Source organism: Populus nigra, chromosome 15, assembly GCF_951802175.1.
Source record: "Populus nigra chromosome 15, ddPopNigr1.1, whole genome shotgun sequence".
NCBI classification, from domain to species: Eukaryota; Viridiplantae; Streptophyta; class Magnoliopsida; order Malpighiales; family Salicaceae; genus Populus; species Populus nigra.
In genome coordinates, this window is record NC_084866.1 from 10,940,882 (window position 1) to 10,967,517 (window position 26,636).

A 26,636-nucleotide genomic window follows, 5' to 3' on the forward strand; every position below is an offset into this window, starting at 1 on the left:
AAAATTAAAATAAATATTGATAAAGACTTTCAATAGTTTAAATCGAGGATAAAAAAACTCTTTTATTCATGTATTTTTTTATATATAATAAATATTATTTTTTAAATAAAAACTTATCATAATTTGAAGAAAAAAAATTAAAAAATTAAAAAACGAGAAGAGGGCCAGATAGACCGAGGAGAACTCATATGCTTAATCATTTGGAGTCCAACCAACTTAGACGATGACTGTACTCTCTTACAAGACGGGGAGGTGCTCTCCTTGCAGTTTAATATTTTAAACATGGTTTTAAGACATTGAAAAAGGATATATAATTACCTGTTCTGTATTGATAAATTAAGATGATGAGTATATATTCAAATTTGAACCGCTATAAATTAAGTATCCTCTTTTATAAAGATAAGAGAATTCTTTTCATATTTATTTATAGTTATTAATTGGGACCTATTTCAACTCATAATCACACCAAATTGGTTTGATATATTAATTTATTTGGAGTTATCTTCTTTAAGGACATGGATATGAATTCCTCATCATCAAGCTTTAGAGGACCATATAAATCAAAGTAAGCCAGATGAACACAAAAAAATTGTCCAAATTATTCAACTTTGATACTAATAAGAGGAAAAAAACGCATAAAAATATAATTGACGACCTCGTGCCCAAAAAGAAAATCCCTAAACTAGGGAATTCTACTACATAATTATCATATGCTTAGCATGTAGGCGGTTAATGGTGATCACTACGATCATCGGAGGCCGTCGAGGGGGGAACAATATTATCCAAGCCAAACAAATCATCGTCGTTTTCGCCGAAATCATTATTACCTCCATTGCCGAACTGAAAAGAACTGATCTCATAATCCAAAATTGTCTTCAGAACATAACTAGAACTTTGGTCAAGCTGAAGGTTAGTAGTTTGAGGAATACCAGGAAGCGCATTATCTTGAGAGACTCTTGCCAGCCCATTTTGAGAATTATGAGGATATGCAAAAGCAAAATTACCATACCTGCCAAGATAACCCATCTGACTTACAGGATTATAATTTCCAGTCATTGTAGCAACACTAGTAACCGCATGATCTTGAGAGACTCCTGCCACCAACCCATTTTGAGAATTACCATAGCTATCAAGATATCCCATCTGACTTCCAGGATTAAAATTTCCAGTCACAGTGTTCCTACTATAAACCGCATGATTTTGAGAGACTCCTGCCACCAGCTCATTTTGAGAATTCTGAGGAAATGCAGAAACAGAATTACCATATGATGTATCAAGATATCCCAACTGACTTCCAGGATTATGATATTCAGATATACTAGGAACCACAACTTGTTGTGGCACCAGATTTCCATTATTTTCAGATGGTTGATCTTCAATTTCATCATCCTGTAGTCCATTGATACGATTTGTAGGAGGACCGTCATTCCTGTTATGAATTCTGCATAACACCCATTCATCAAGCTGCATATAACACGAGGCAACAACATTGAACATTAGGGAAAGAAAGAGAAATATTAGACTGTAAAATACGGAACGTTAAGTTGTCACTAAGCACATTTAGGTCGTTGAATTTGTATATATATAAAAAAGAGCGGCATAAGTTGAAAGCTTCAAAGTGAAGAGATTGATTTCGGTATAAAAATAATCAGAAAAAGGGAAAATTAAACTTACCCTCATACCATCATTTGTCCGTTTTGGTGCTCCATCAGAATTTCTTGCTCTATATTCATGCATAATCCAATTGGTTTTGTCACCGCCTGGAGCTTTCCCTCTATAGAAGACCAAGGTCCTCTTGCTTCCAATAACTTGATTGGCGCTTATAACATCTGTATCAGCTCCAGTAGCCTTCCAATATCCATCGCCTGCGGCTCGGTTTGGTCGATCCCCATTTGGATACTTCCTATCTCTTGGTGTTAAGAAGTACCATTCCTTCTCTCCATATGGTTCGTAGTTTCCTATTTGTAAATCAACAAACAAAACTTTTCCTTTAAATTACTATATAACTAGTAGAATCGCACGCATTATCAAATTAAAAGCTTGCAAGAATATCATTTTTCTTATCAATATTCATGAAGTTTTAGAGGAAAAGAAACTAATTAGCATGAGATATCTTCAATTTCATAATCCATCACCCAAATTCAAAATTTTCAGATAATTGCTGTATCCAAGTCATGGACACAGGTGACTTGTATAGTAGCACGTAAAAAAAAGGGAATTTTTAGATACTTACAAAGCCATGGAATAATCACACTGCTGTTCATTCAATGATGATATCGATTATAAGAGACAGGAGTACTCATGATCTTTCCAAGAAGGGTTTACGAATGTAGATTTCTTATTAAACAAGTAAACACAGAGCGGATAACCAACTGTTAATTAACAGGTAACCTAAGGGTACAGGTTAGACATTAAACACAGAGCTTCAAAATTATGATTTTATCCTAATATTACCCTGCAAAAAGCATTTTGGAAAGAGCAAATAATCTCACAAACAACACTAAATAATATAAAGTAAAGAATGCAAGAAATCATTCAAGAAGGAATAGAAAAGGGAAAATAAAAAGGAGAGTTCTGTTCAACCTGCAAGAGTCTCTGGGTTATATTTGTATAACGTAACTTCGTGGATACCATTGCGTGGCAATGGTCTGTTCCGGATCTTGCACAGCAGGTAACACGAGATAAGCTCTTGATCTTTAGGCTTGAACCTGTAACCAGGAGGGTACTGATCTCCCTGAACAAGCCCAGGATTGACACCAAGCTGAGCATGAGACGGGTAAGTAATGCTACTGTTGTTAACAGGATTTGCTAAACCAGCCCCCCTCCTTTGGTCCTCCATGATCGACACTAAAGCTAGGAAAAGAAATATACCCAGCTTTCAAGGAAAGTAGGGTTAGGAAAACGGGTAGACAAACTTAGATATATATATACACATGTACAGGTGCTGTCTCTACAAAATAGCTGTTCTAATATCAGCAGGAAACAAACTCTTTCAGAATCAGCTATATTCTCTCTACAGAATTGAATTTCCACTGTTAGTTTAGTAACCAAATTCTTTATAACTGTTCCAAGTAATATGGCTGTTATCCAACTTTCTTCGGATAAATCAGAGATAACACTACTGAACAGGAGCAAACGAAGAATACGGATTGACCAAACAGCACTAGTTGACTCCGATACAAAGACCAACTTATATATATATATATATAAAGGTTTGTTTTCAAGAACTGATCTAGAAAAAAAAATACAAGATAATTAACAGAACTCCGAAATAAAATTGTTAAAATATCAAAGTTATTTTTTATTACAGTAGTATTATCTTTTTAAAGGCTAACAAAACTCTAACTAAAATAAATCCATGGTCTTAAAAATGACTAAATCTCAGCTGTCCAAATTACTGTATAGTATTACATAAATAAACTAGATAGAAAAAGGAACATCAGCTAAATAAAATTATCAAAATAAAGTTGTTTTTTATTATTATAGTAGTACTAGCTTTTTAAAGACTAACTAAAATAAATCCTTGCTCTTATAAATAACTAAATCTTAATTGGTCCAAACTACTAGTATAAATATTACATAATAAACTATTTCAAAAAACACTAATTATATGAAACTTACTGCAGTCATAGCATTCTTTCCAGGTTGGAAGAAACTTGTCCCCATATTGAAACTACTCTTATCATGTTCTTTTAGATATTAAATCAAGACCTTTCAATCTTTTTTTTTCCATATATATAAAAAATTTAGATATCAGTTTCATTTCTTTAATGTTAAATTTTACTTAAAAAACATGAATTCATCAACATATGTTGAATTTATATAATCCTTAAATAAATCTATCTCTGTGATAATAGCAAATTTATGGTCAAAAAGATAATCAACATAACCTATATTAGTAAATTTATTTTGTTGAGCAACTTTCATGTTCATTTTGCATTCGACCTCTAGCTTGTCAATAAGAACATCATTATTGACATTACCATTACCATTACTATCATTATTTATGTCATAATTAGATAGACAATATGTGTTACGCTGCGTACTGAGTCAAATTTTTCCTAACATAAAAAAAAAACTCAGACAACTATAATTTAAGCAAATCTATGTTAACTTTACTAACATGTGACTTGAGATATGAAACCAAAATAACCCACATAAAGAAAAGAGAAATAAATTGCCAAGCTCAAGGCCTATTAATTGAATATCAAAGGATGAAAAAAAAACAATTTTAAAATAAATAACATTGAAGAAGAAAACTCAAGTCAACCTGAGCTATTTGATTAACCTATGACTCATGATATAAGATTGAGATTAAAAAAAATAGAATTTTAAAAGAAAGACCTAGTAAAAAAAAAATCAAAGTTCAATAAAAAGAAATTGAGCTAGTTCAGATTAATTTTACATACTCGCTCTCGGGATAACTTAATAGAAGAAAAAATTAAAAATGATGAAATTTAAGAGTCAATAATTTAATGTCAAGTGATAAAATTAAAAAAAATCAATGTAAAATGAATGGGGAAAAGAAACTCATGTTATCTCAGGTTAACTCAACTAACCTCTCATCCATAATATAAGATCGAGATAAATAAAAAAACTTTCAAACAAATAATCCAAAAAAAAACTTAAATAAAAAATATTGAAAGTACAAACAAATCACCAAACAACATTTCAAACATTAAACATCTATTATTTCAAACACCCTTGAATAGAATTCCCATCAAATGCAATTTATAGCATGAACTAAAAAAAGTTCCATGAAAGGACAAACAGAACACCCTGGAATTAGCATTTCAAAAAAAAAAACCCCATAGGAAAAAAAATTCCATGAAGGTTTGAATCTAAATACAATCTATCTATTGTTCAATTCAGAACTCTTCCATATTCAAGGATTTAATTACCATACGCTGCTTGGGCCCCAGCCCAAACGGCAACACCCGGCCTGTCCCCTTCCACTGTTTTCGACACCCTATCCGATACACGGACTGGACTAGAGGAGCCAGAAAAGTGAAGTCGCCCACCGCCACCACACACATACTTTTAATGCTTTTTATTGACAGATTTATACAAAATATCAACTTTTATTCGGGTTCAGCGACATGTTTCTTTTTTAGTGTGAAAATTAGAGTTTTTTAAAACCGGTTTCTAGTCGATTCGGCTCAAGACTCAGGTTATAAATTTTTTTTTATCACCAAGTTTTGATCGGGTCATTCAAGTCATTTTTAATTTTATTTTTATAAATCAAAACGATTTAAAAAGAAAATAGTTAATAGATTGCAACCGAGTTTTTAACTGGGTTTTATAGAGCTAACCTGGTTACTTGAGTTTTTGACTTTTTTTATTTATTTTAAATCCAGTCATGTTTCAACCTTAAATTAAAAAAGTTCTAAATTAATTTCTCGGGTTAAATCAAATTTTAAAACTAGGATGAAAATGCATTATTTTCTATGCAAATTCGATATCTTTTTTTTGACTAACATGTAACTAACATTCCCCAGCTTCTCTTTTCGCAATTGATTTTCGCAATTGATTTTTTTTAATATTTTTTTCTTAATTTCATCTTACATTGCAAGGCTCAATTTTCTTTGACGCTATACTTATTCTCAAGTTTTCTTCTACATTATTTATCTCTTGCCATTATTAATTTTAGTATTGAAGAGTTGCTTCTTCCATAAAGAATTTATTTATTTATTCAGTAATATTCAAATCCAAATTCAAAACCTAGTTTACACGTCTTGGTCCGCAAACTATGAAAAGCTGAGTCTCCATTTGAACCTTTTTCGTGAAATCATCACCATCGAAATTGGGAGATTCCAAAGGGCTAATTAAAAATGATTGACAAAACAAAGAAAAAAATAAAGAACACGGGAAAGATACTTGAATGCAGTTTCCGAGATGGTACTTATGGTGTTAGGCTTTCAGCAACTGTGGCTAAGAATTCAAATTAATTCTCGCCCAAAGATTTGAAACGATTTAATCCCCGAGCTAAGACCCACATAAAAACGATTATTGAATTCTAAAAAGAGTGTTTGAAAATAAGGTGGAAATTGTTTTTTAAATTATTTTTTTGTTTAGAAATATATTAAAATAATATCTTTTTTATTTTAAAAAAATTATTTTTAATATCAACATATAAAAATAATTTAAAACAAAAACTAAATTAAATTAAAAAAAATTAAAATTTCATGGAACGCGAAACGGTATCTAAAAACTAGAGTTTTATATTTCTAACTTAGTTTTTTTTCTTGATTTGATCTTTAATTTTTTTTTTAATGCTCTAATATAAAGTTACATTTCATTAAATTTATCCCAGCTTTAAAACCTTAGGAAAAAAACCCTTGAGCCTCTTGCATTTCACTATATAGATTAGATTGAAACAATGATTTTTTTTTATTTTGGTCATGAAGCGTTTTGTTTTTTGTTTAATTCTTTTATGTTAGGCAAACGCGTGCTTCGCATTAGTTTGGTGAATGAAAGAACAAATGGAATGTTTGAAACCACTACCGACAAACATGTTGGATTCACTTTTTATATATTTATTTATTTTGGCAAATATGGGTCAGGTGTGGAGTCTAATGGAAAAGCGCAAGTATCCGTCGGTGCTGAGGCCAAAACGCGTGCGATGATTCATTGGCTGGCTCGTCGATGTAAGTGAAATGTTGAGTCTTCTTCTACAGCAAATTTCTTACACTTGTCCAGCCCCCAAACACACTGTCCACAGCTAAGCTGAGCGTACGAAACTTCCCATGCCTTTCATGGACTTCCATTTCCTCAAGTATAAATACCAACCAGGCTATCTCCTTGACAATCCCACCTCCGAGCTTGCAAAACTTTACTTGTATATCATCCTTGGCATCAATCGTTTCATAATAGCCGATGGCTTCTTTGAATACTGTGCTTGTGCCCCTTGTAGCTCTTCTTGTGGCCTCTTTGACGGTTTCTTCAGCAAGCAACTTCTACAACGATTTTGATATTACCTGGGGAGATGGTCGTGCTAAGATCCTCAGCAACGGCGAGCTCCTCACTCTCAACCTTGACAAGGCCTCTGGCTCTGGATTTCAATCCAGGAATGAGTATCTGTTCGGAAAGATTGACATGCAACTCAAGCTTGTCCCTGGCAACTCTGCAGGCACTGTCACTGCTTATTATGTAAGTGAACTTGATTGTTTGCCTCAAATAAGGCACGAAACAATCATTATATGTGACTAACAGTTAACATGTTTTTTGTCATATGAATTTGCAGCTGTCATCAAAAGGGTCTGCATGGGATGAGATAGATTTTGAATTCCTGGGGAATTTGAGCGGTGATCCTTACATCCTGCACACTAATGTGTTTAGCCAAGGCAAGGGCAACAGAGAGCAGCAATTCTATCTTTGGTTTGACCCAACTGCTGATTTCCACACATATTCCATTCTTTGGAATCCACAGCGCATTGTGTAAGCATCGATCTTCAATCCTGCTCCGTGTACAACTTTAATACATGCTGTGTTACTAATTTTGTTATCTTTTTCTCTGCTCCAGCTTCTCTGTGGATGGCACTCCAATTCGAGAGTTCAAGAACCTGGAGTCTATGGGGGTTCCCTTTCCAAAAAACCAGCCGATGAGGATTTACTCGAGTCTATGGAATGCTGATGACTGGGCTACAAGAGGTGGCTTGGTCAAGACAGATTGGGCCCTGGCTCCTTTCACAGCTTCGTATAGAAATTTCAATGCCGAAGCTTGTGTTTTGTCTAATGGGGCATCTTCTTGTGGCACAACCACTTCTCCTCCCGCCTCCACCTCGAATGCTTGGTTCTCAGAGGAGCTTGATTCAGCAAGGCAAGAGAGGTTGAAATGGGTCCGGGAGAATTACATGGTATACAATTACTGCAAAGATGTCAATAGATTTCCCCAAGGTCTACCTACGGAATGCAGCATGTCCTAGAAAGATGACGTCCTTGCATTACCTGTCCAAGTTTTGCCACATAAGATATTCAATTAGTTTTTGTAATTTAGGCAATTAATCAATTGGTGCAATTCTTTAATTCTTTTTCATCAATCAATTGTTTTTAATGTAATATGAATCCGTAGTATTTCGATGAAAGTAAAAAGTATTCCTGGCTTTCTCCTAAGCTCTAGATTAGAAGAAAATTTAGAAAGGAAAAACAAAGGTTTAAAACCAGTAATTAATGCTAGAAAATAAAGTAAAGAAGATTGTCAAATTTATAAAAACAATAAAGAATTAACCAATCTCAAGTACTCTACTTCAATCCCTTTTTTATAAAAAATTTTAGGAACTAAAAATTGATAGATTTATTTCATTAACAATTTTTATTACCAATAATAAACCAAAATCAAACCTAAATATTTTTTTTATTTAAACCACGTGTCTTTTAAGCTAAAAGATCTATTCAAATTTTGAAAAACTGTTATGAAAAAACTAATCAATTCTTTCCATTTAAGGGATTGACAAAAAAGTGGGTAAGAAGAAATAATTATTCATGAATCAAATATAATTTTAAATTTTAGATAATAAAAAATAATCTTTCATGATCCAAAATATTATTTCACAATAAACTTAAATACAGGCCTAGGCTAAAGCCAAAACGCTATGGGTGGGTGAGGTTTGAGTCCAAAACTCACTTTACTTATAACCTCTTTCATATAAAATTTTGGATACTTTTTTTGTTCAATTTTAACTTTTCACTTTATAAACATTAAGAAAGTTTTGTTTTTTTTTTTTACATGGGATAGAATTATTTTAAAAAGTTTTGGATTTCACCAAAATATATCAATCAATGGTTCTTTGAAATCAATTTTTTATTCACACATAATTTATTTAAATTATGTTGATGTTCCAAATTAAAAAACTCATGTTAGAGATTAAATTCCAACAAATCTTTAACCCAAAAAGTTAGTTGACCTCACTCAAATATGATGCACAAACAATGTTCTTAAATAAAAATTTCCCAAAAAACCAATAAAATAAGTAAAAAATAAATTATTCTATTTTGTTACCAAAACCTCATTTTCTAACAATTACAATTAAAATTAAATTAAAAATAAAAAAAAATACAAAAAAAACAAAAAAAAAAACACTATACATTGTAATAATATTCTATAATGTTTTTTTTTTATCCTTTGAAATTTTTTTTCTTCTGATTTTTTTTTCCTTTTATGTTATTTTTATTTGGCATTAAGTTTGGTTGTTTATTCCAGATACGAATGTGGGTAATGTCGAGAAAAAACATCACTATGTTGATACTTGATTTGGAATAATAAAATGTTGAACATTGCTAGGATGAATTTATTGAGGATAAATAGCTTAATGATTTTATCAATGATCTAGAATTGGACTATATATGGATTAATCATATACTAATGTGTCCTCTCTCTTTTTTTAATTGATTAGGTCCCTTAACTTGAGAAATATTCTTGATGCCGTTCATTCATCATGATTCCATCTTCTTCTTTTTTTCATTAATGAGGACACCTGTAATAATAATAGAATGTTATGCTCAAAATCTTTTAAAAGAAAATAAAAACAAACTGATAAATTCAAGAATAAATCAAAATCAGAATGCTAAGAGTTCTCAATGAATTTTAAGACAAAATATTTGATTGAAAATGGAATGGGAAGATAGATAATCCTCTAGATAAAGTGGAGTGTTTTAAATATTAATTTGTCATAAAAGAGGAAAATATTAATACTTTAAGTCGCCTCTATCTATTTATTTTATTTTCATTTTCCTTTTCTGTTTACTCTTAATAAAGGGTAACTTCTATTTTCTTTTCTATCTATATTCTTAACCCCTTTTTCTTCTTTTCTTTTATAAATGGTGGGTTTTATATTTTCAAATTATTTATTTTTAATGTTTTTCATTAAAATAAATATTAACAAATATAAGTTCTGAAATTTTATTTTATTTTTTATGCTAGATCAATATTTCTTTATTTTTCAATTTTTATGAATCTCAAAAATCTTAATTTTCAATTTTTTTCTTTGTTTTTTTATTTTTTCAATTTTGTTTATTTTTCAAGAATTTTATATATATGAAATATGTCTACATGGTTGGTGTCAAAAACCTCTAAAATCTAATTATGGCTTTACTATCACAAAAATAATAATTTGTAGTATGGTTATAAAACCAGATGGAATAAAAACAAATTATCAAGTCTTCCTATAAGATGTTGAAATCAAAAGTAGGGGAGTAATTGAATGCAAAATTAAAGAAACAAAATTCTAAAGATAAAAATAATAAACCAATATGTTATTAACTCAGTTCAATGGTTTATATATTTATTTTTATAAATTTATTGATCGTGGAGGTAAAATAAATATTATTTCAATTCAAACAATATTTTTGATATCCCTTAAAGATAAAGAGAATCGAGGAGATTATCAGTAAATTAATTAGAAAAAGCTTTTTAATCAATTTCTTACCATCAAATAAATTTAATATTGAAAAGCAATTTTTATTCACTCGGCAGTAGTTTTAGGAGTAAAGACTGTAAAATTTATTCCGAGCAACTGTTTAAAGCTTGAAATATTTTACCTGGCTTATTTCTCAGTAATAAATTAAAATTAAAGTTGCAGCAATCAAATTAATTTATTTGTTTCTTATTCTTGTCCCAAACAACAATTATGAATTGAAAAAAACTAGAAAACATATATGCTATCTCAACCAATTCAATTAGCATGAATAAAAATCAGTAGCATAAGTTTAAAACAAGGATGAATAAGTACTTGAATGTAAAAGAATTATAATAACAACGTTATTTCTCACAACCTATAATAGAGATGGATTTTATTTCTCTTAAACCGACTCAAGAATTATTTACTCATTCTCAAGGAATTTCCAGCAACCAAGAATAATCCTTCTTGAACAATTTGCCATGTATTTGTATTTTAATAGGTAGCCTTCATGATAAGATATCAGGTTTAAAGAATAGGAGATTAAAAGCTATAGAGAAAATCTCTCTAATCTTATCAGATTTTTTCTCAATGATAAGATTTTTAACTATTAGTTTTCCACCAGATTAAAATATAAAACTCGCCTTCCAACTTGTATCAAGATTTCTGTATTTAAAAAGATTCTTTTTTACCTAGAATCCTTCATAAAAATTCATAATTTTAATTTCTAAAGTTCAAGATATTCATGTTTGGAAGTTTAGTGCTTGAACAGATAATCGTACTGCAAGTAAAATTCAAGCTTGATTTTGCAAGTCTATCTAAAGATCCAAACAAACTCGAATTTATGTCTATAATGCTTTTCTGAAAAGCTTGATATGTGTACTTCAATTTAGATGATCTTTTATTTAAATTTTGAAACTCCAACTTGATGAAAAACATGTCACAAGAAGTAAAGGTTCGAAATATAAAATACATAATTTCTTATTTTTTTTAGCAATTAATTTACGAAGTCTCTTAGCCATAACAAACCATTAAAATAATTTTTAATAAGCTTAAAACACATTAAAAAGTATAATATAAAAGGAATACAAATACACACACACACACATTGCACTTACAGAAGAATTGATGGAATCATGATGAGGGACAACACTATGAAAACTTCATGAGTAAATAGACCTAATCAACTAAAAAGAGTAGAGAGGTGATATTAAAAAAAAGTTAAAAGTAGAGAAATATGTGAGTGGACAATACACAAAATACTAATGCAAGTCAACAAAATATATAAAAAAGAGGAATTTAGTTTGAAGTTGCATTAAATAATTAATGGATATACTAAAATAATACTTAGTTGTTCTTTTGAGATAAATGACACAAGGATAATGAAAATAAAATGGATGTGTTCCTCAGCATTTTTTGTTTTGAAATAACAAAAAATATTTTTAAAATGAATTTGTTATATGTTCTTTGTCTCTATTCTTCTAGTTAAATATGTTTTTATCATTTTTATATTTATTTCTATTATTCTGAAATATTAATCAAACACAATCTAAAAACATTGTTACCCAATCCAATAAAAAAAATGTTGTGGTTTTGCGTTTTGAAAACATTATTGATGACTAATACTTTCACTTTTAATTTAGTCAATTATGTCATTCAAATTTTAGTTTTGGACAAATGTTGCTCCTCTATGTCAAAGGATGGGGGATCATGACTATTGATTAAAAATAATTTTTTTAGTATGATTAAAATTCAATTTACTTCCAAAAATGATTTCAATATTTTTCAAGTATAGAAAAAATTTATTTTGATTTTTTCATTATTAAATTTTAAATTTTAAAAAAATATCCAAATAAAAATATTTGATTTCGTGTCACGATGAGTAATTCAATCTTTATTTTTAAAGAAAGGTAATGATCTAAATTCTATTGAAATAAAAATAATTTAGAAATATTTTTTTATTAATCTAATTTTTTCAACAAAAAAAATATAGTTTTTTTAAGAAATATAATAAACAAAAACTGAAGACAACTGGTATAAACATATAAAATACTCAAGGATAAAAATGACATCTCCTCAATTATTTAGGAGAGAGAGGCGACCTGTGCATGCTGGATTCACTTTTTATATATTTATTTATGCAAATATGGGTCAGGTGTGGAGCCCTGTACTGTTTGTGACGCTGGATCTAGTGGAAAAGCGCAAGTATCCGTCGGTGCTGAGGCCAAAACGCGTGCGATGATTCATTGGCTGGCTCGTCGATGTAAGTGAAATGTTGAGTCTTTTTCTACAGCAAATTTCTTACACTTGTCCAGCCCCCAAACACACTGTCCACAGCTAAGCTGAGCGTACGAAACTTCCCATGCCTTCCTTGGACTTCCATTTCCTCAAGTATAAATACCAACCAGGCTATCTCCTTGACAATCCCACCTCCGAGCTTGCAAAACTTTACTTGTATATCATCCTTGGCATCAATCGTTTCATAATAGCCGATGGCTTCTTTGAATACTGTGCTTGTGCCCCTTGTAGCTCTTCTTGTGGCCTCTTTGACGGTTTCTTCAGCAAGCAACTTCAACAACGATTTTGATATTACCTGGGGAGATGGTCGTGCTAAGATCCTCAGCAACGGCGAGCTCCTCACTCTCAACCTTGACAAGGCCTCTGGCTCTGGATTTCAATCCAGGAATGAGTATCTGTTCGGAAAGATTGACATGCAACTCAAGCTTGTCCCTGGCAACTCTGCAGGCACTGTCACTGCTTATTATGTAAGTGAACTTGATTGTTTGCCTCAAATAAGGCACGAAACAATCATTATATGTGACTAACAGTTAACATGTTTTGTGTCATATGAATTTGCAGCTGTCATCAAAAGGGTCTGCATGGGATGAGATAGATTTTGAATTCCTGGGGAATTTGAGCGGTGATCCTTACATCCTGCACACTAATGTGTTTAGCCAAGGCAAGGGCAACAGAGAGCAGCAATTCTATCTTTGGTTTGACCCAACTGCTGATTTCCACACATATTCCATTCTTTGGAATCCACAGCGCATTGTGTAAGCATCAATCTTCAATCCTGCTCCGTGTACAACATTAATACATGCTGTGTTACTAATTTTGTTATCTTTTTCTCTGCTCCAGCTTCTCTGTGGATGGCACTCCAATTCGAGAGTTCAAGAACCTGGAGTCTATGGGGGTTCCCTTTCCAAAAAACCAGCCGATGAGGATTTACTCGAGTCTATGGAATGCTGATGACTGGGCTACAAGAGGTGGCTTGGTCAAGACAGATTGGGCCCTGGCTCCTTTCACCGCTTCTTATAGAAATTTCAATGCCGAAGCTTGTGTTTTGTCTAATGGGGTATCTTCTTGTGGCACAACCACTTCTCCTCCCGCCCCCACCTCGAATGCTTGGTTCTCAGAGGAGCTTGATTCAACAAGGCAGGAGAGGTTGAAATGGGTCCGGGAGAATTACATGGTATACAATTACTGCAAAGATATCAATAGATTTCCCCAAGGTCTACCTCCGGAATGCAGCATGTCCTAGAAAGAAGACGTCCTTGCATTACCTGACCAAGTTTTGCCACATAAGATATTCAATTAGTTTTTGTAATTTAGGCAATTAATCAATTGGTGCAATTCTTTAATTCTTTTTCATCAATCAATTGTTTTTAATGTAATATGAATCCGTAGTATTTCAATGAAAGTAAAAGAAAGATTCCCAGCTTTCTCCTTGCCACTAAAATCGTGATGAGTTTCATTTTTGTTGGGTTTCATTCTCAACGAAGACAAATCAAAATGAGTATGATTTTATGTCTCCATGCTTCCACTGTTAGTAGTAGAAGGTAGAGCAAGAGGCAAAAGGGTTGTTCGTTTAGAAACATTGATGATGTCTTGTCTTCTTTCAATCACATACTTTGAATCATTTGCCTTCTTTAGTCGAATTTACTAAGTTATTATAAGCTCTCGTTAGAATGAAACATCAGTGAACCGGGCTTTCTTTTTCCAAACAAATTGAATTGCTGAAATCAAGTTCATATCTATACTTTTAACATCTTGATCAATTGCTTCTGCCACTTACACCGTGTCGATTTTGGGTATTCTTTTTGGGCCAAAATCACTAAACTTGGTTCTTAACCTATTGTTGTGACCTTTTCTACCTCGATCAATGGGCTTTGTATAGAGGGTAAAATTGCTCAAGTTGTGGAATTCTTCAATGGCATGGTGGAACGAGGATATAAACGTAATCTACAATGCTTATAATCATACGATTATCAATGGTTTGTGTAAGATTGGAGAAACCACTGTAGCTGCTAGATTGCTCAAGAAAATGGACAAGGCAGGTTGTTATTATTGAATGTCATGATAAGCAAGGGTTGTTCACCTGATGTTTTCAATTATAGCATTCTAATCCATGGATACTGTAAGACCAAGAGAATGGATGATGTGAAGCAGCTTTTTAATGAAATACTCATCGAGGCTTAATTCCAGACACTATTAGCTACCAACACTCTTAAACGTGGCTTGTTTCAGGCGGGGAGAATTTTGGAAGTAAAAGAGCTTTTTAAGGATATGCATGCCCAGGGCTATTCCCCATATTTAATTACTTGCTCAACTTTTCTTGATGGCTTAAGAAAACAAGGGTATCTTGATTAGGCCTTTGACTATTTCGAGAAATGCAAAATAGTCACTTGAATCCTGATTTGGCAATCTATAATATCAAAATCGATGCCATGTGCAAATCTGGGAAGCTTAAAGATACAATGGAGTTGTTTTTGATACTCCCTGTTGAAGGGTTGTAGCCTAATGTTTGGGTTTGGACTCTACAATAATCAATGAACTTTGCAGAGAAGGATTGCTAGATAAAGCACACAAAGCTTTCAGACAAATAGAAGAGGATGGCTGCCCACCAACACGACTTCTCTCAAATAATGTGCCAACGCTACCGACTAGCCTTCTCAGTATCTAGAATCAAGTTGTACTTTTCTTGTTTATTGTCTGCGACTGGGGCATCAAGACTAAAGCTGTTGTTACACATTTTGCATAATGTTCAAGTGGATAAACATCTCACATCCATTTTGTACAGGAGAAATGCAATGAACCCAGAGAAAAAGTCAGATCAAATCATCAATGAAGCCGAGGAGTATGACAAGAAAATGTGAAACCAACAAATCTCAAAACAAGGGAGGAGGTGAGTGTTTGGATTGAAAAAAAACACTTTTCCATAATCCCTTCCCCCCCAGCATTCACTTTTGATCATGTGTTGGTGCAGGCATGCATATAATGATTACAATTCATGTTAGGATATCGAGTTGTTGAATAATTTCTCAACTAAATGTAGAATCTTCTCATGTCTCAGTTTCTTCTTGTCCTGGTCAAGTATCCTGTATCTGTTGTTCAAGAGAAAACAACCATCTTGTCTCTCAGGTTTGGTGTTTTTGCATATGTGGATAAACATCTCAGATCTATTTTCTGCAGGCAAAATGCAATGCAGCAGGTTGAAAAGGAGAAAAGAGAGGTGAGAGATCAGATCATGAGTGAAGCTGGAGATTGTAAACATAGCGCAAGTGTTATATTTAATAGATGATTCTCGTTGATGCTGGAGTTCTTTATACTTGTTTCTGTGTTGCTTATTTGTATGATGGATCCACTTGTATCAGTTTTCAGGTGCTGATTTCGGACTCTCTCGAGCTTCTACTTCAGTATTTATCCTGTCGGGTTCGATAGAATTTATGCTTTATTTTTATTTTATTTTTTTCTCTAGTTTAGCTTCTTATTTGCTTAGTCTTTCTTTCGAGGCTGCTTTGTTATTTTACATGCTTTTCGCCTCTTTATCCAATCGTTGTTCTTGACTCAAGTCGTCAAGGCTAGAAAAATAGTTTTATTGTACGAGAGACAAATCAGTTTAAAAGGAACAAATTCTTAACTCCATTGTTAAGGCTTATTTAATGTTTAGGTAACTTAGAAACAACCTTCTGTATGATTTGGATAGCAGAGAATTAACCAAAAAACACAGCGAAAAAAAAAGTGAAAGAAGCTGTGCACGACCAAGATAGTTGGTCAATCGCGATTAGAAATCCCATCGGAATGATAGATAAGTGGGAAATCAACAGCAGGAAGGTGCCACCACCATAGCCCACTGGTTTGCAGATGAAATTTGGATGATTTATGATCAATCGGAAGATGCATGTTTGTCCCATAACAGAGGCCGTCAAGGGAGCACAGCAAAAAAAGGGTGGTGGTTAACAAGTCAAGCGCAATTGAACAGTAGAGTCGATCACAGTGGCAGTAAGAAGAAACCATAGCTGGAAAGAAGCAAAAGGCAGTTCACAAATCATGACATAACAAGGAGACTGGAAAGAAGCAACTGAAGTTGAAGGTTACCAAAGTATGGACCATTTGGACCATCTCTTACAGTCACTTGCAGATACAACATATGAAGTCATATATGCTTCTACTACTAGACATGTTCCCCTAAGCAGTCAACAAGAATGGAAGGGGTGTTCAACTTAGAAACACACTCACACACCCCTTGTGAACTCAAACTCATCTATCATTCACAGAATGATGATATGATCAGAGAACCATCTTGCAGGGTAACAACTAACAAGTAACAAAGCAACTTACTGTACAGGTGACTGTACAAAAAGGTTCTTGGATGCCGACGTCAAACCCGGAACAAGGCCCCCGGAACAACTGGGCCTTCGACACTTCCAAACCCAACTATCCCATGCAGTCCTAGACATAAACAATAATAATTCATGGATCATGAGGCTTGACATTAAAACCTATCTACTCATCATCATCATCCAGCTCAACAAGCTGTGCTCGCCTCTCAGCAGCTTTCTTCCTAATAAAGAACCCCCACCTCATTGCTGCCTTGATCTTCAACCATCCCACAACAGCTTTACCTGGACGTGAGCGGTCCTCGTCATAATTTGGCATAGGAGATGCCATGTAAGGTGGGTAAGGAAAGCCATCTTCAGGTACATTGGCATGGCCCCCCATACTGAAGAGTCGGAGCAAGTGTTGCATATCTTCATTCTCAAGCATCTCATGACTTCGTATGCGAATCTCTTCCTCTGAAAAGAATTCGTCAGTGCTCTTGTCTCGGTTGCTGGTCCAGTCATCAAAAGGATTAAGATTAGTTGGCTGCATGGAAGAACCAATTGTTTGAAAACCTGAGGTAGATGACTGCGGAGGACCAAGGGCCAGGCCAACAGCACTGTTATCATTTCTAGTGCTTAGGAGTTGTTGAGGATTGCTGATCAGTTGTTGATGTGGTGCGAATGAGTTACTGCCAAGCTGTGTGCGGGAATCAGGATTTACAAGCTGTGACTGCATTGAGTATCCCGATACCAAATTATCATTGTACCCTGTTGCCAGAAAATCAGAACCCAATGATGAGAAAACAGTAAACAATTGAGTTAACAATTAAAACATGATTTTCTGATTTTACATCTGCAGTTGATAGCACTTACCTCCTGCTTGTAGGGCTGAATGAACAGAAGACTGCTCGGTTGGAATTGAAGCTGGCACGCGTGGTAATTGCACTTGGTGGCCTGAAGGATTAGAGTAACCTATTTGATTGATCTGATGTTCATTTTGGGATACACTTACCCTCCTATTTTGATTGAAGTTCAGAAGTGACTTGCCATCATACTCAACGACCATGTCCCAATTGTCATATGCTTTCTTCACCAATGTATCCACATAGATCTGGAATTAATTTTCAATAAGCGAAATTATTTTAAGTGAGATAATCAAAACAGCAGTAAAGAGCAGCCCTTGCCAGAAAGAACAAAAAATGCGAAAAAGTTTATAGCTGCAAGCTCAAATCAAATTTGAAACAGGCCCAAGGAAAAATCGCCTTGCCATTACATTAACCTCAAACTTGCCTACAAGAAAAACCAGTTTATGAACACATAGACTTGAGATTGATTAAACAACATAATAGTTGGAAGTAAAAATGGAACATTCAGAGAACTATGTGCTTATATGAAGTGATTGGGATCAATCATGCGGGAAAAAAAAAGGAAAAAGAAAATTTGAGAAATTGTTTAAATAATCCCTAACATGGAAAGGCATCTACTATGTTTACACTTTCTAACATAACCAGAAGTGATTTCTTCAAAAGTACATCCAGGTAATGTTTACACAAAACAAGTAATGTCCATTGAATCACACTAATTACTGATTACCTCTTCTTCATATCTAATAAATCTGATTTTACACAATATTTTGGAGTCTAATGATAGGCTTGTAGATAGATTGGAGAGAACCTTAAATTTATGACATGCAAAGTACTCGCTTTTCTTTCTTTTCTTTTCTTTTCAACAAAAAACGTACTTAGCATGTACAGAAAATGCTAGCTAATGATTTTGGAAATGTATGTTACTCACAAGAACAGAATCATGAGCTATCAAGGAAACACTACTTCAGGAGGGACAAAAAAAATCAGACAAGGCATTAGCAAATTGTTATCTGGGACAAGAAAGAAGAATATGATAATGAGAGAAGAAGTTTGGGGGCATTTGATATATGAGAATAACTTCGTTATACTGCCATTCACAGTGATTCCTACCTGTTTTTGGAAAAGGTTAAGTTGTATAAATCCAAAAAATGTACTAGATGCGACATACCCCAAGTATTACAAAAGTCCGAAGAACAGAGAAAACAGCACAAAGCTAAAACAGTAGAGGAACCGGTTGACTGGTTCTGGGTTTTCCAGAATCCATAAACAAAGTCATAAGGCACACATTTGAACTGAATGTTTAATTTGGAAAACCATGCAAGATAGAAAACATAACATAGAGGTGTTAAATGATATCAAGTACTATAACAAGATATTCCAAGCTCAAAAATTGAGTCGTTCTCAACTAGCAGTTATTACATATATTTGCCATGGTAAAGCAAGAGGACAAATAAGTAAATGGAATTTAAAAGGGGGAACTATGATTGAAACTACTGGGTTGATAGTACTATATGAAGGCTGTCAAGCAATGCGTTCATATACTGCTCCTAACAAATATGGAAACATGAAACAATACATTCTATTTTTTTATTAAAAAAAATAAAAAAGGAGAATGCATGATGAGGCCAACCTTTTGCTCATCAGAAAGGGAATTGGCTGCATAATACTGTTCCTCTGAAATAAGGCCATTCAGCTCATAGATGTTGTTGAAGACAGCACCAACATTTCTTGAATTGTCAGGATAATAAACGTATAGTTTTCCGCTAAGAACGCAAGTCTTTGCATGCTCCAAGAGAGCATCCCACATCTTATTTGACATGCCACCTCCCAGAATCTACATCCAACAACTTTCTATATTAGAAGGTAGGTACAAAGCGTAAAATTCATAATTCAATAACCGAGTCTCGGTCTCACTTACATTCCGTAATTTATGAGAATCTTTGACTGCAAGACGAAGGAAGTCTTCAACTTTAAATATTCCATGATTATTTAGCCTCTTGTGGAATGAACCATCCTTGCCAATTTTCTCCAATCTCCATACATCATCATCCAGTGCAGGTGGATAGTGTTTCTTGTATACTGTCAATTGGGAAAAAAAATGCATATTCAAGAAGAGTTAGAACAGGAAAAATAATGAAGAGCAAAGCCATGAACTAACATTCCCCTCTGTGGTCTTTAACAGTAAAAGCTTCTGTCTTGGCCTCACGAATGTGTATGCCCTCAGAATACCCAGAAGCAACCTTCAAGCCAAGCCTGAACTTCCTGCTCCTTATCCAACTTGAGTTATCCGTAAATGTGAGATCTCCCAAAGATCCTACCCCTTCTTTAAGTGTTACTTGCAAGTCTCCAGTCAACAATGGTCTCTTTCCTTCACGCTCTTTTACAACATGGCTTTCAAATTCTTCTTGTGTCCAGCCTTCATCAGCTTCATTGTTGAAATCACCTTCAAGAACTACAACATCTAGTTTAACAGAGGCTTCTGTGCCAGAAGTTACAACATGTCCAGTGCTCGCATCAACCAAAACAACATGGATGGCGGCACCCTGCTCCCCCTCTACTTTTCCTCCTGTGAAAAGGGGAAGAGACAACCTAGACCTAAAGTGCAACTGCAAGTTCCTTCCATCTGGGCCTTCAATTCGCTTCGGGGAAGACCTGTCACACATAAGAATAATAAACCACCCCTAAGGATGAAACCATACATTCTTAATTCTTACAGAAAATGAAAAGGACACAGTGGTCGTTGCTTATATATCAGAGTCACTAAAACACAAAAGTTGTATCCACCAAATTTTACAAACAAGATAAATTTGCTGCATTCATGACATCATCAAAATTTTGCAATCAATTCAATAGCAACAATTCTGCTAATATACTAAATAGTGTACACGCATTGTTAGTCAACAAACAAGACTTGAAAACATAAAACCACCAGAGATTTCAGTGCATCACCTTTTTAACAAGAAATCACATGTAAGTCACATACACAAGACATGATTCCATTTCCAACACCAATAGTTGATTTTAGTCAAAAATGAAAAATGAAGAAGAAAATCATAAAATTTTGGCTCGAAATTCAAAAAATATAACTCATACATCACAAAATGAACTACAACCAAAGAATGGTCAAAGATATAGTTTACCCTCCAATCTGTCTAGCAGGACCTATCTTTGCTAAAGCACGCTCCACTTCCTCACTTACCTGTTTGGCATAAATAGAAACACTGCAGTAAGAAGCCAATAATAGCTGAGCAATCAAAGTTGTCCTAGAGGTGCCCATTGACTTGGCTCTATAGCTGGAAGGAAACTCCCTGGCTATTAGGGTCAATGATGGTAACTCTAATTCATTATTCTGTTGCTACAAGACCTTCAAAAGTTCATAAGGAAAAAAAGAAAAGAAAAACAGTACTCAAGCAGAATGACTAATGCAGAGAATTTAGGAGCTTGACTGATCAAGAATCAAATTTTTGCAGGATGAGGGTTTGCTTTCTTATTTGTAAGAGGTAATGTTCTGATGCTGTGTTGGGGGGGGGGGGGGGGGGGGGGGGGGGTTTCAATACTAAACTGCTGTGTTAAGAGCTTGAATGAAACAGCTGGGCCTTGACAGTTCTTCACTCTCAAGCACCTCAGCTGCATCTTATCTCTTTCAGGGAACCAGCCTTGAGGCATTGTGAGTGAGACAAGATAGCACATGATCAAAGTGATGCGTCTTATCTCCAATGTGATTCCTGTGATCCTGGTAGTGATTTTAGAAACTCTAGTGTAGACTGGGGTGTGATTCCTGTGATCCTGGTAGTGATTTTAGAAACTCTAGTGTAGACTGGGGACTTTATCAAATTCTCCTTATCAAAATCCGAACCCTAAACTCGGATTTGATTTCTCTGCCTCTGCATTTTGAATCATATTTATCTGGGGTGCAAAAACTAAAGGATATAAATCTTACAACTCTACGAAGAATTGGTTCCAACGATGAGCAGAGCTTCTGTAGACTATCCACCTTGAGAGCTTCTACAATTACACTGCAGAAAGCATATAAATTTACGTTAAAATCCAACTCAAAGAGAATGTCATGCAATGAGATACTTTAGATTTATCGTGTTTCCCAGTAATCACATATAGAAACCAATGAAAATAAATAATAGGAAGCTGCTCTCAACAACTGTACTTCAATTTCAAAACAAAAAAGTTCAATTTATTTGGGAAAGATTTTGGTTTGATGAGGTAAAAAGCATTTAGAGATGACGCTCCTTTGCAGCATGCCTCCATTTAAGTATCATTGGTATTTACCAATGTGCAATTCCAACATCAGTCATCCTAGAAACCACGATGCATGTGCATCCAAAAATCTGTTCATTGTCAAATACACAAGATAATGTACTTAGTGTGTGGTTTTACTCATGATTCTCTTTATTTAATTCTAGTTCTGTTAGTCCGAGGAAATAAAGGTTTTACTAGTCTTTATTAAACAAGTCATGACCCATGAGATTAGCATGCAACAAGATCTATATATGGTTAAGTATATATGTAAACTAGGGTAGAAATCAGTCCATAAGGTTAGTGTTGACAGCTCATGAATGTCTCAGTAAGCTCCAGGAAAATTCTAAATTTGCTGAAAATGCATGCCCAGAGGAGAAAAGATCAGATACTTTCAGTAACTATTTATTGCAGGGAACAGTGCATAAGAGGATACTGTGTCCGGAATCTTCCAATGAACATAAAAGTGAAGGTAATTGGTTTTGGTTTCCCTTTCAATCCACTCCATGTCAATCAAAGAAAAGGCTAAACAGAAATCATATTTCAAGCTTCGTTGAACTTTAGTAGAAGAGAAAGATTAACCCACTCATACCCTAGATTTTGTTAATCCAGCTTAGAAGATTTACTAACCAATTCTCAGAAAAAATAAAAAAACCAGGTCAATAGGCTTTCGCATCTTTCAATCTTGACCACCATTTCAAGCATCCAAATATACAGCTATGCTGACAACTTTGAGAGATAATCAGGTCAAAAAATGATCCAGCAGAACAGAACCCGAAATAGCAGGACAGAACCCATGTTTAAAGTTTTAATGTAATCAAACGAACAGCTAAAATGAGAGTCAACGCAATTCAACAATTTATACAATTTTCCAATTACACCAACATTAGATTAAAACCACAAATTTCAAAATTTAAACTGAAAACTTATTTAAATTAACATTTAAAATCAACTAACATTCAAAAGGAAAAAAAAAACACACAATTTATAGTCATTTATTTTAAAATTTACCTAGCTAAAGCAGGTCTTTTACGCTCTGGCTGCTGCTGCTGCTGCTGCTCCTCCTCTGCTCCACCACCTTCTAAGCCCCTTTTCCTTCTAGCCATGCTATTAGTTCTCTCCATATACCTAGTATGCATGTCTCAAAACCCTAACCCCTTCTTCTTCTTCTTCTTCTACTTAAATCTGCAAAACACCACTTACAATTTCACGCTATCAATCAATCAAAAATCCTAACTAATCAGACAGATCCACACTACCACAGTAATCTAGCTCAATTTCCACCAGAAAAACACACACAAATCCAAATTTAGAAACCAACGATAACGACTGCAGAAGACAAAGTAGAAAAGACAGTGATTTTTCCTCTAATTTCCACGCAAACCAAACAGATTTTGCAACTGAAAAAGTAATTATAGCGGCAAAGAGAACCTGACAGATAATTTTGGACTGCGAAAATAAAATGATCCGTGTTTGGTGAGAGCTAAAAAAAAAAAAGGTTATATCGAGAAAAACGAAATCATAGAATACTGTTGATTAATTTAAATAAGTAAATACACATAAATAAAGTACTTCAGATTGAAATGGACCTTTTTCTTTCTGTGCATTTTTCCTTTTTTTATAGTAATTTGAATGGTATTTCTTTTTCATCCCTATAGATTCACTGATTCCACCTATTATCCCTGGAGTTTAAGATTTTCCAATTTTATTCTTCCAGTTTGGAAGATTCAATGTTACCTTAGTCTTTGAATATTCTACTTATTCAATTTTTTTTTCTATATTTATAACATTTTATGGGGATTTGAAAGGAAGAAACGAGATAGAATTTAAAAAAAATAAACAAGTGTGAGTTTTTTCAGTAGTTATTAGTAACAAAGAGTGAAATTGAAAAACATTTTAAGGCTACAGGACTAGTGTCGAGAAATTATAAATTAAAAGTTAAAAGTGGTAATTAATGAATCTATAAGGATAGAAATGTAGTTTACCCCAATTCTGGGGGTATTGTTTTGTTTTGTTAGTATGTTGGTCTTCTTTGGAGACTCGTACTGAAGCCACAGAAGAGAGAATGATCACGTACTCTATGCACTGCTGTAATCCTTATTATTCTAATCCAATTACGTCACTGGGATGACTTTTCGTATGAGTGGTCTATTTTTGTTAAAGTATATGTAGCCCTTATTATTTTATGATTTTCCACTTTTATCTTTTTCTTAGTATTTCCACCTCATTTATTAAAACCTAATGGAAGAAAAAATCCACTTTCTTCGTCTTTTTTTTCTTTCATTTTATTAATTTCCTCAATAAATTTTATTAATTTGTTTCGTGAATTAAGTTTATCTAATAATTTTTCATACAATGATGATTGAAAATCCTCTTTTATTAATTTGTTAGAAGTGCTGAATATTTTTGTCTCCTATAACTTAATTTTATTTTTGTTATGTTATTTATCTCATTTTCCTTCTGCTTTTGGAACATTTGAGTAATATTGTTAGTCATATCTTTTCCTTTTCTTTTAAAATATTATTCTTATTTTTTTATGGGTGTGTGTGTGTGTATATATATATCTTTTAAGAAAAATCATATTTAATTGCATTACCTATATTATATTACCCTCTATATATTACACCTCTCATTATAGCTTTCTAGAATGTCACATTTTTCTCAATTGTAAAGTAGTTTGTATTTTTAATCCATTTTCCCTTTATTTTACCATTATCGTAAATTTAGATTATTTTCAAATTAATTTATGATTGTAAAAATAGAAAATATAAGTCTTTATATTTTTAAATATTGCTTTAAAGAATAAAGAATTTCAATGCATAATAGCTTAACGAGGCGCTCTAAAACTTTTCTAAGAATTATAACAATTAACTACATAATAAAGATTTTTTAAAAAAAAAGAAAGAAAGAAAACAACAAATTTTCAAATGTATTGTTATAATTCTATAGAAAAATTAAAGTTATTTCTCAAACAAAAAACATCACAAAACTAGCTGAAGATTATCTTTAAACTGAATCTACCAACTTCTTCATGTTTGAATTTCTCAATCATCCTATTTAATCTTAAAAAATCAACATAAATTTTCAAATATAAAAAAAAATTAAACCCAAATTACTCTCATTTATATATACTTAAAATATCAATCCAACGATATTTTTTTATATATAAGTCAGGGTGTACGGACCAATTTACACGTATCACAATTAATTTTTGAATCCACTAAATACCTTGTAATCCTAAAAAATAGATAAAACATTACGAAAATAATACACACACGCTGAAACTTGAACCAGAAAGCAAAGGCAGGGGAATTTACCAAGATCGCTGGGCATAAGCCTCGGTGCCAATCCAACGATACATTAATCTTCTTCCTATTGGAGTGAAAATTCTCTCTCTTTGTGAACCCAAATTGTCAAATCAAATACAAAATTTATTGTTATCGATCAATTCCTCACACAATTTCTTCGCTTCCAAACACGAGCTGAGGAGGTTTTAAAGTTGTAATATTAATATTTCCAGAGCTATTTAGTTATTAAATACAAAATAATAACAACCTTGTAAATAATTAAATATTTTTTACCAACTTTTTTTTTAGCACCAAAACAGAAATTTAGAATGTTACGAGCGAATAAAAATTCATGATGTAAACTGTAATTTTTGAAGCAAGTAAAAAAAATTAAATTATAGGATGGTCAGGGTAATTTTTTTTTATTTTGTAAGCTACATAAATAATAATTAACAAAATATAGGAATCTAGGTGAAAGATTGAAGAATATACAGGGGCTGAAATATAATTCGCCGGTTGATATTTTTAAGCTTCTAGAGTGTACTGTGTGTATCATTGGATTGTTGCTTCAGTTTTGTTGTTATCGTCCGACAGAGGCATCTATCGTGCGATTTTAAAAGGCAAGTGATACCTGCCACGTCACATCAACGTGTATTTTATCGCTCGAGTGACGTCAATTCTACAGACGTCATTTGCTTCTTTTATACTTTTTATTATATATTGCAATGTGTGGCTTCGGAGATAAAATGGGCCAAGTTTTCTTGGACAACATTAATCAATAAATAATGTGGGCCCCCATTACTTTTTTCATTTTTCTTCATTTTTTATTAATAGAAAATTAGAGACTTTTTTTTCCAAAATCATATAAAAATCAGTGGTAAAAAAATTTTATAAGCAAATTAGCTGTGTTTGAAAATTGCAACCATAGTTTTGCTTTCTTCCAATAAAAAAAATTAAAATTAATTTTTTTCATTATATATCTAGAAATGATAGTTCTAAAATCCGAGATAAAAAGAATATGGAATAAATCACAAGTCCAAGAGAGTTTATCTCAAGATAAAAACAACATATTTCTAACAAAATATATATATATATATATATATATATATATATAAAAGCTAAGAACCACGTTTTATATAGATCAATCCAGGTTTTTATTCTAATTAATTATTTTAATTATTATTTTTAACCTGAACTAGTCTAATCATCAAGTTGATTGTGTTTTGAGTTGACTTA

At 33.1% G+C, this 26,636-nt stretch overlaps 4 protein-coding genes across 4 annotated transcripts; 2 read left to right on the plus strand and 2 right to left on the minus strand.

Annotated features, from left to right (window-relative positions):
- Positions 1 to 729: 729 nt before the first annotated feature.
- On the minus strand, positions 730 to 2,839 carry LOC133674713 (NAC domain-containing protein 55-like). The gene is made up of 3 exons (XM_062095922.1): positions 2,584 to 2,839; positions 1,675 to 1,958; positions 730 to 1,464 (listed from the first exon to the last, which is right to left on the minus strand). Exons 1-3 carry the CDS (start codon positions 2,837 to 2,839, stop codon positions 730 to 732), a joined length of 1,275 nt encoding a protein of 424 aa, XP_061951906.1.
- Positions 2,840 to 6,790: 3,951 nt separating this feature from the next.
- LOC133674119 (probable xyloglucan endotransglucosylase/hydrolase protein 23) lies at positions 6,791 to 8,104 on the plus strand. Its single transcript, XM_062095106.1, has 3 exons — positions 6,791 to 7,149; positions 7,244 to 7,437; positions 7,523 to 8,104. Exons 1-3 carry the CDS (start codon positions 6,877 to 6,879, stop codon positions 7,923 to 7,925), a joined length of 870 nt encoding a protein of 289 aa, XP_061951090.1. The 5' UTR covers positions 6,791 to 6,876; the 3' UTR covers positions 7,926 to 8,104.
- A 4,705-nt stretch (positions 8,105 to 12,809) lies between these two features.
- Positions 12,810 to 14,115, plus strand: LOC133674245 (probable xyloglucan endotransglucosylase/hydrolase protein 23). Its single transcript, XM_062095274.1, has 3 exons — positions 12,810 to 13,159; positions 13,254 to 13,447; positions 13,533 to 14,115. The coding sequence occupies exons 1-3, from the start codon at positions 12,887 to 12,889 to the stop codon at positions 13,933 to 13,935; spliced, it is 870 nt and encodes a 289-aa protein (XP_061951258.1). The 5' UTR covers positions 12,810 to 12,886; the 3' UTR covers positions 13,936 to 14,115.
- A 2,627-nt stretch (positions 14,116 to 16,742) lies between these two features.
- LOC133674111 (calmodulin-binding protein 60 C) lies at positions 16,743 to 23,686 on the minus strand. The gene is made up of 9 exons (XM_062095098.1): positions 23,545 to 23,686; positions 23,125 to 23,298; positions 21,803 to 21,878; positions 21,003 to 21,061; positions 20,021 to 20,514; positions 19,781 to 19,941; positions 19,493 to 19,696; positions 17,870 to 18,107; positions 16,743 to 17,764 (listed from the first exon to the last, which is right to left on the minus strand). The coding sequence occupies exons 2-9, from the start codon at positions 23,250 to 23,252 to the stop codon at positions 17,181 to 17,183; spliced, it is 1,944 nt and encodes a 647-aa protein (XP_061951082.1). The 5' UTR covers positions 23,253 to 23,298; positions 23,545 to 23,686; the 3' UTR covers positions 16,743 to 17,180.
- Between the last annotated feature and the right edge of the window lie 2,950 nt (positions 23,687 to 26,636).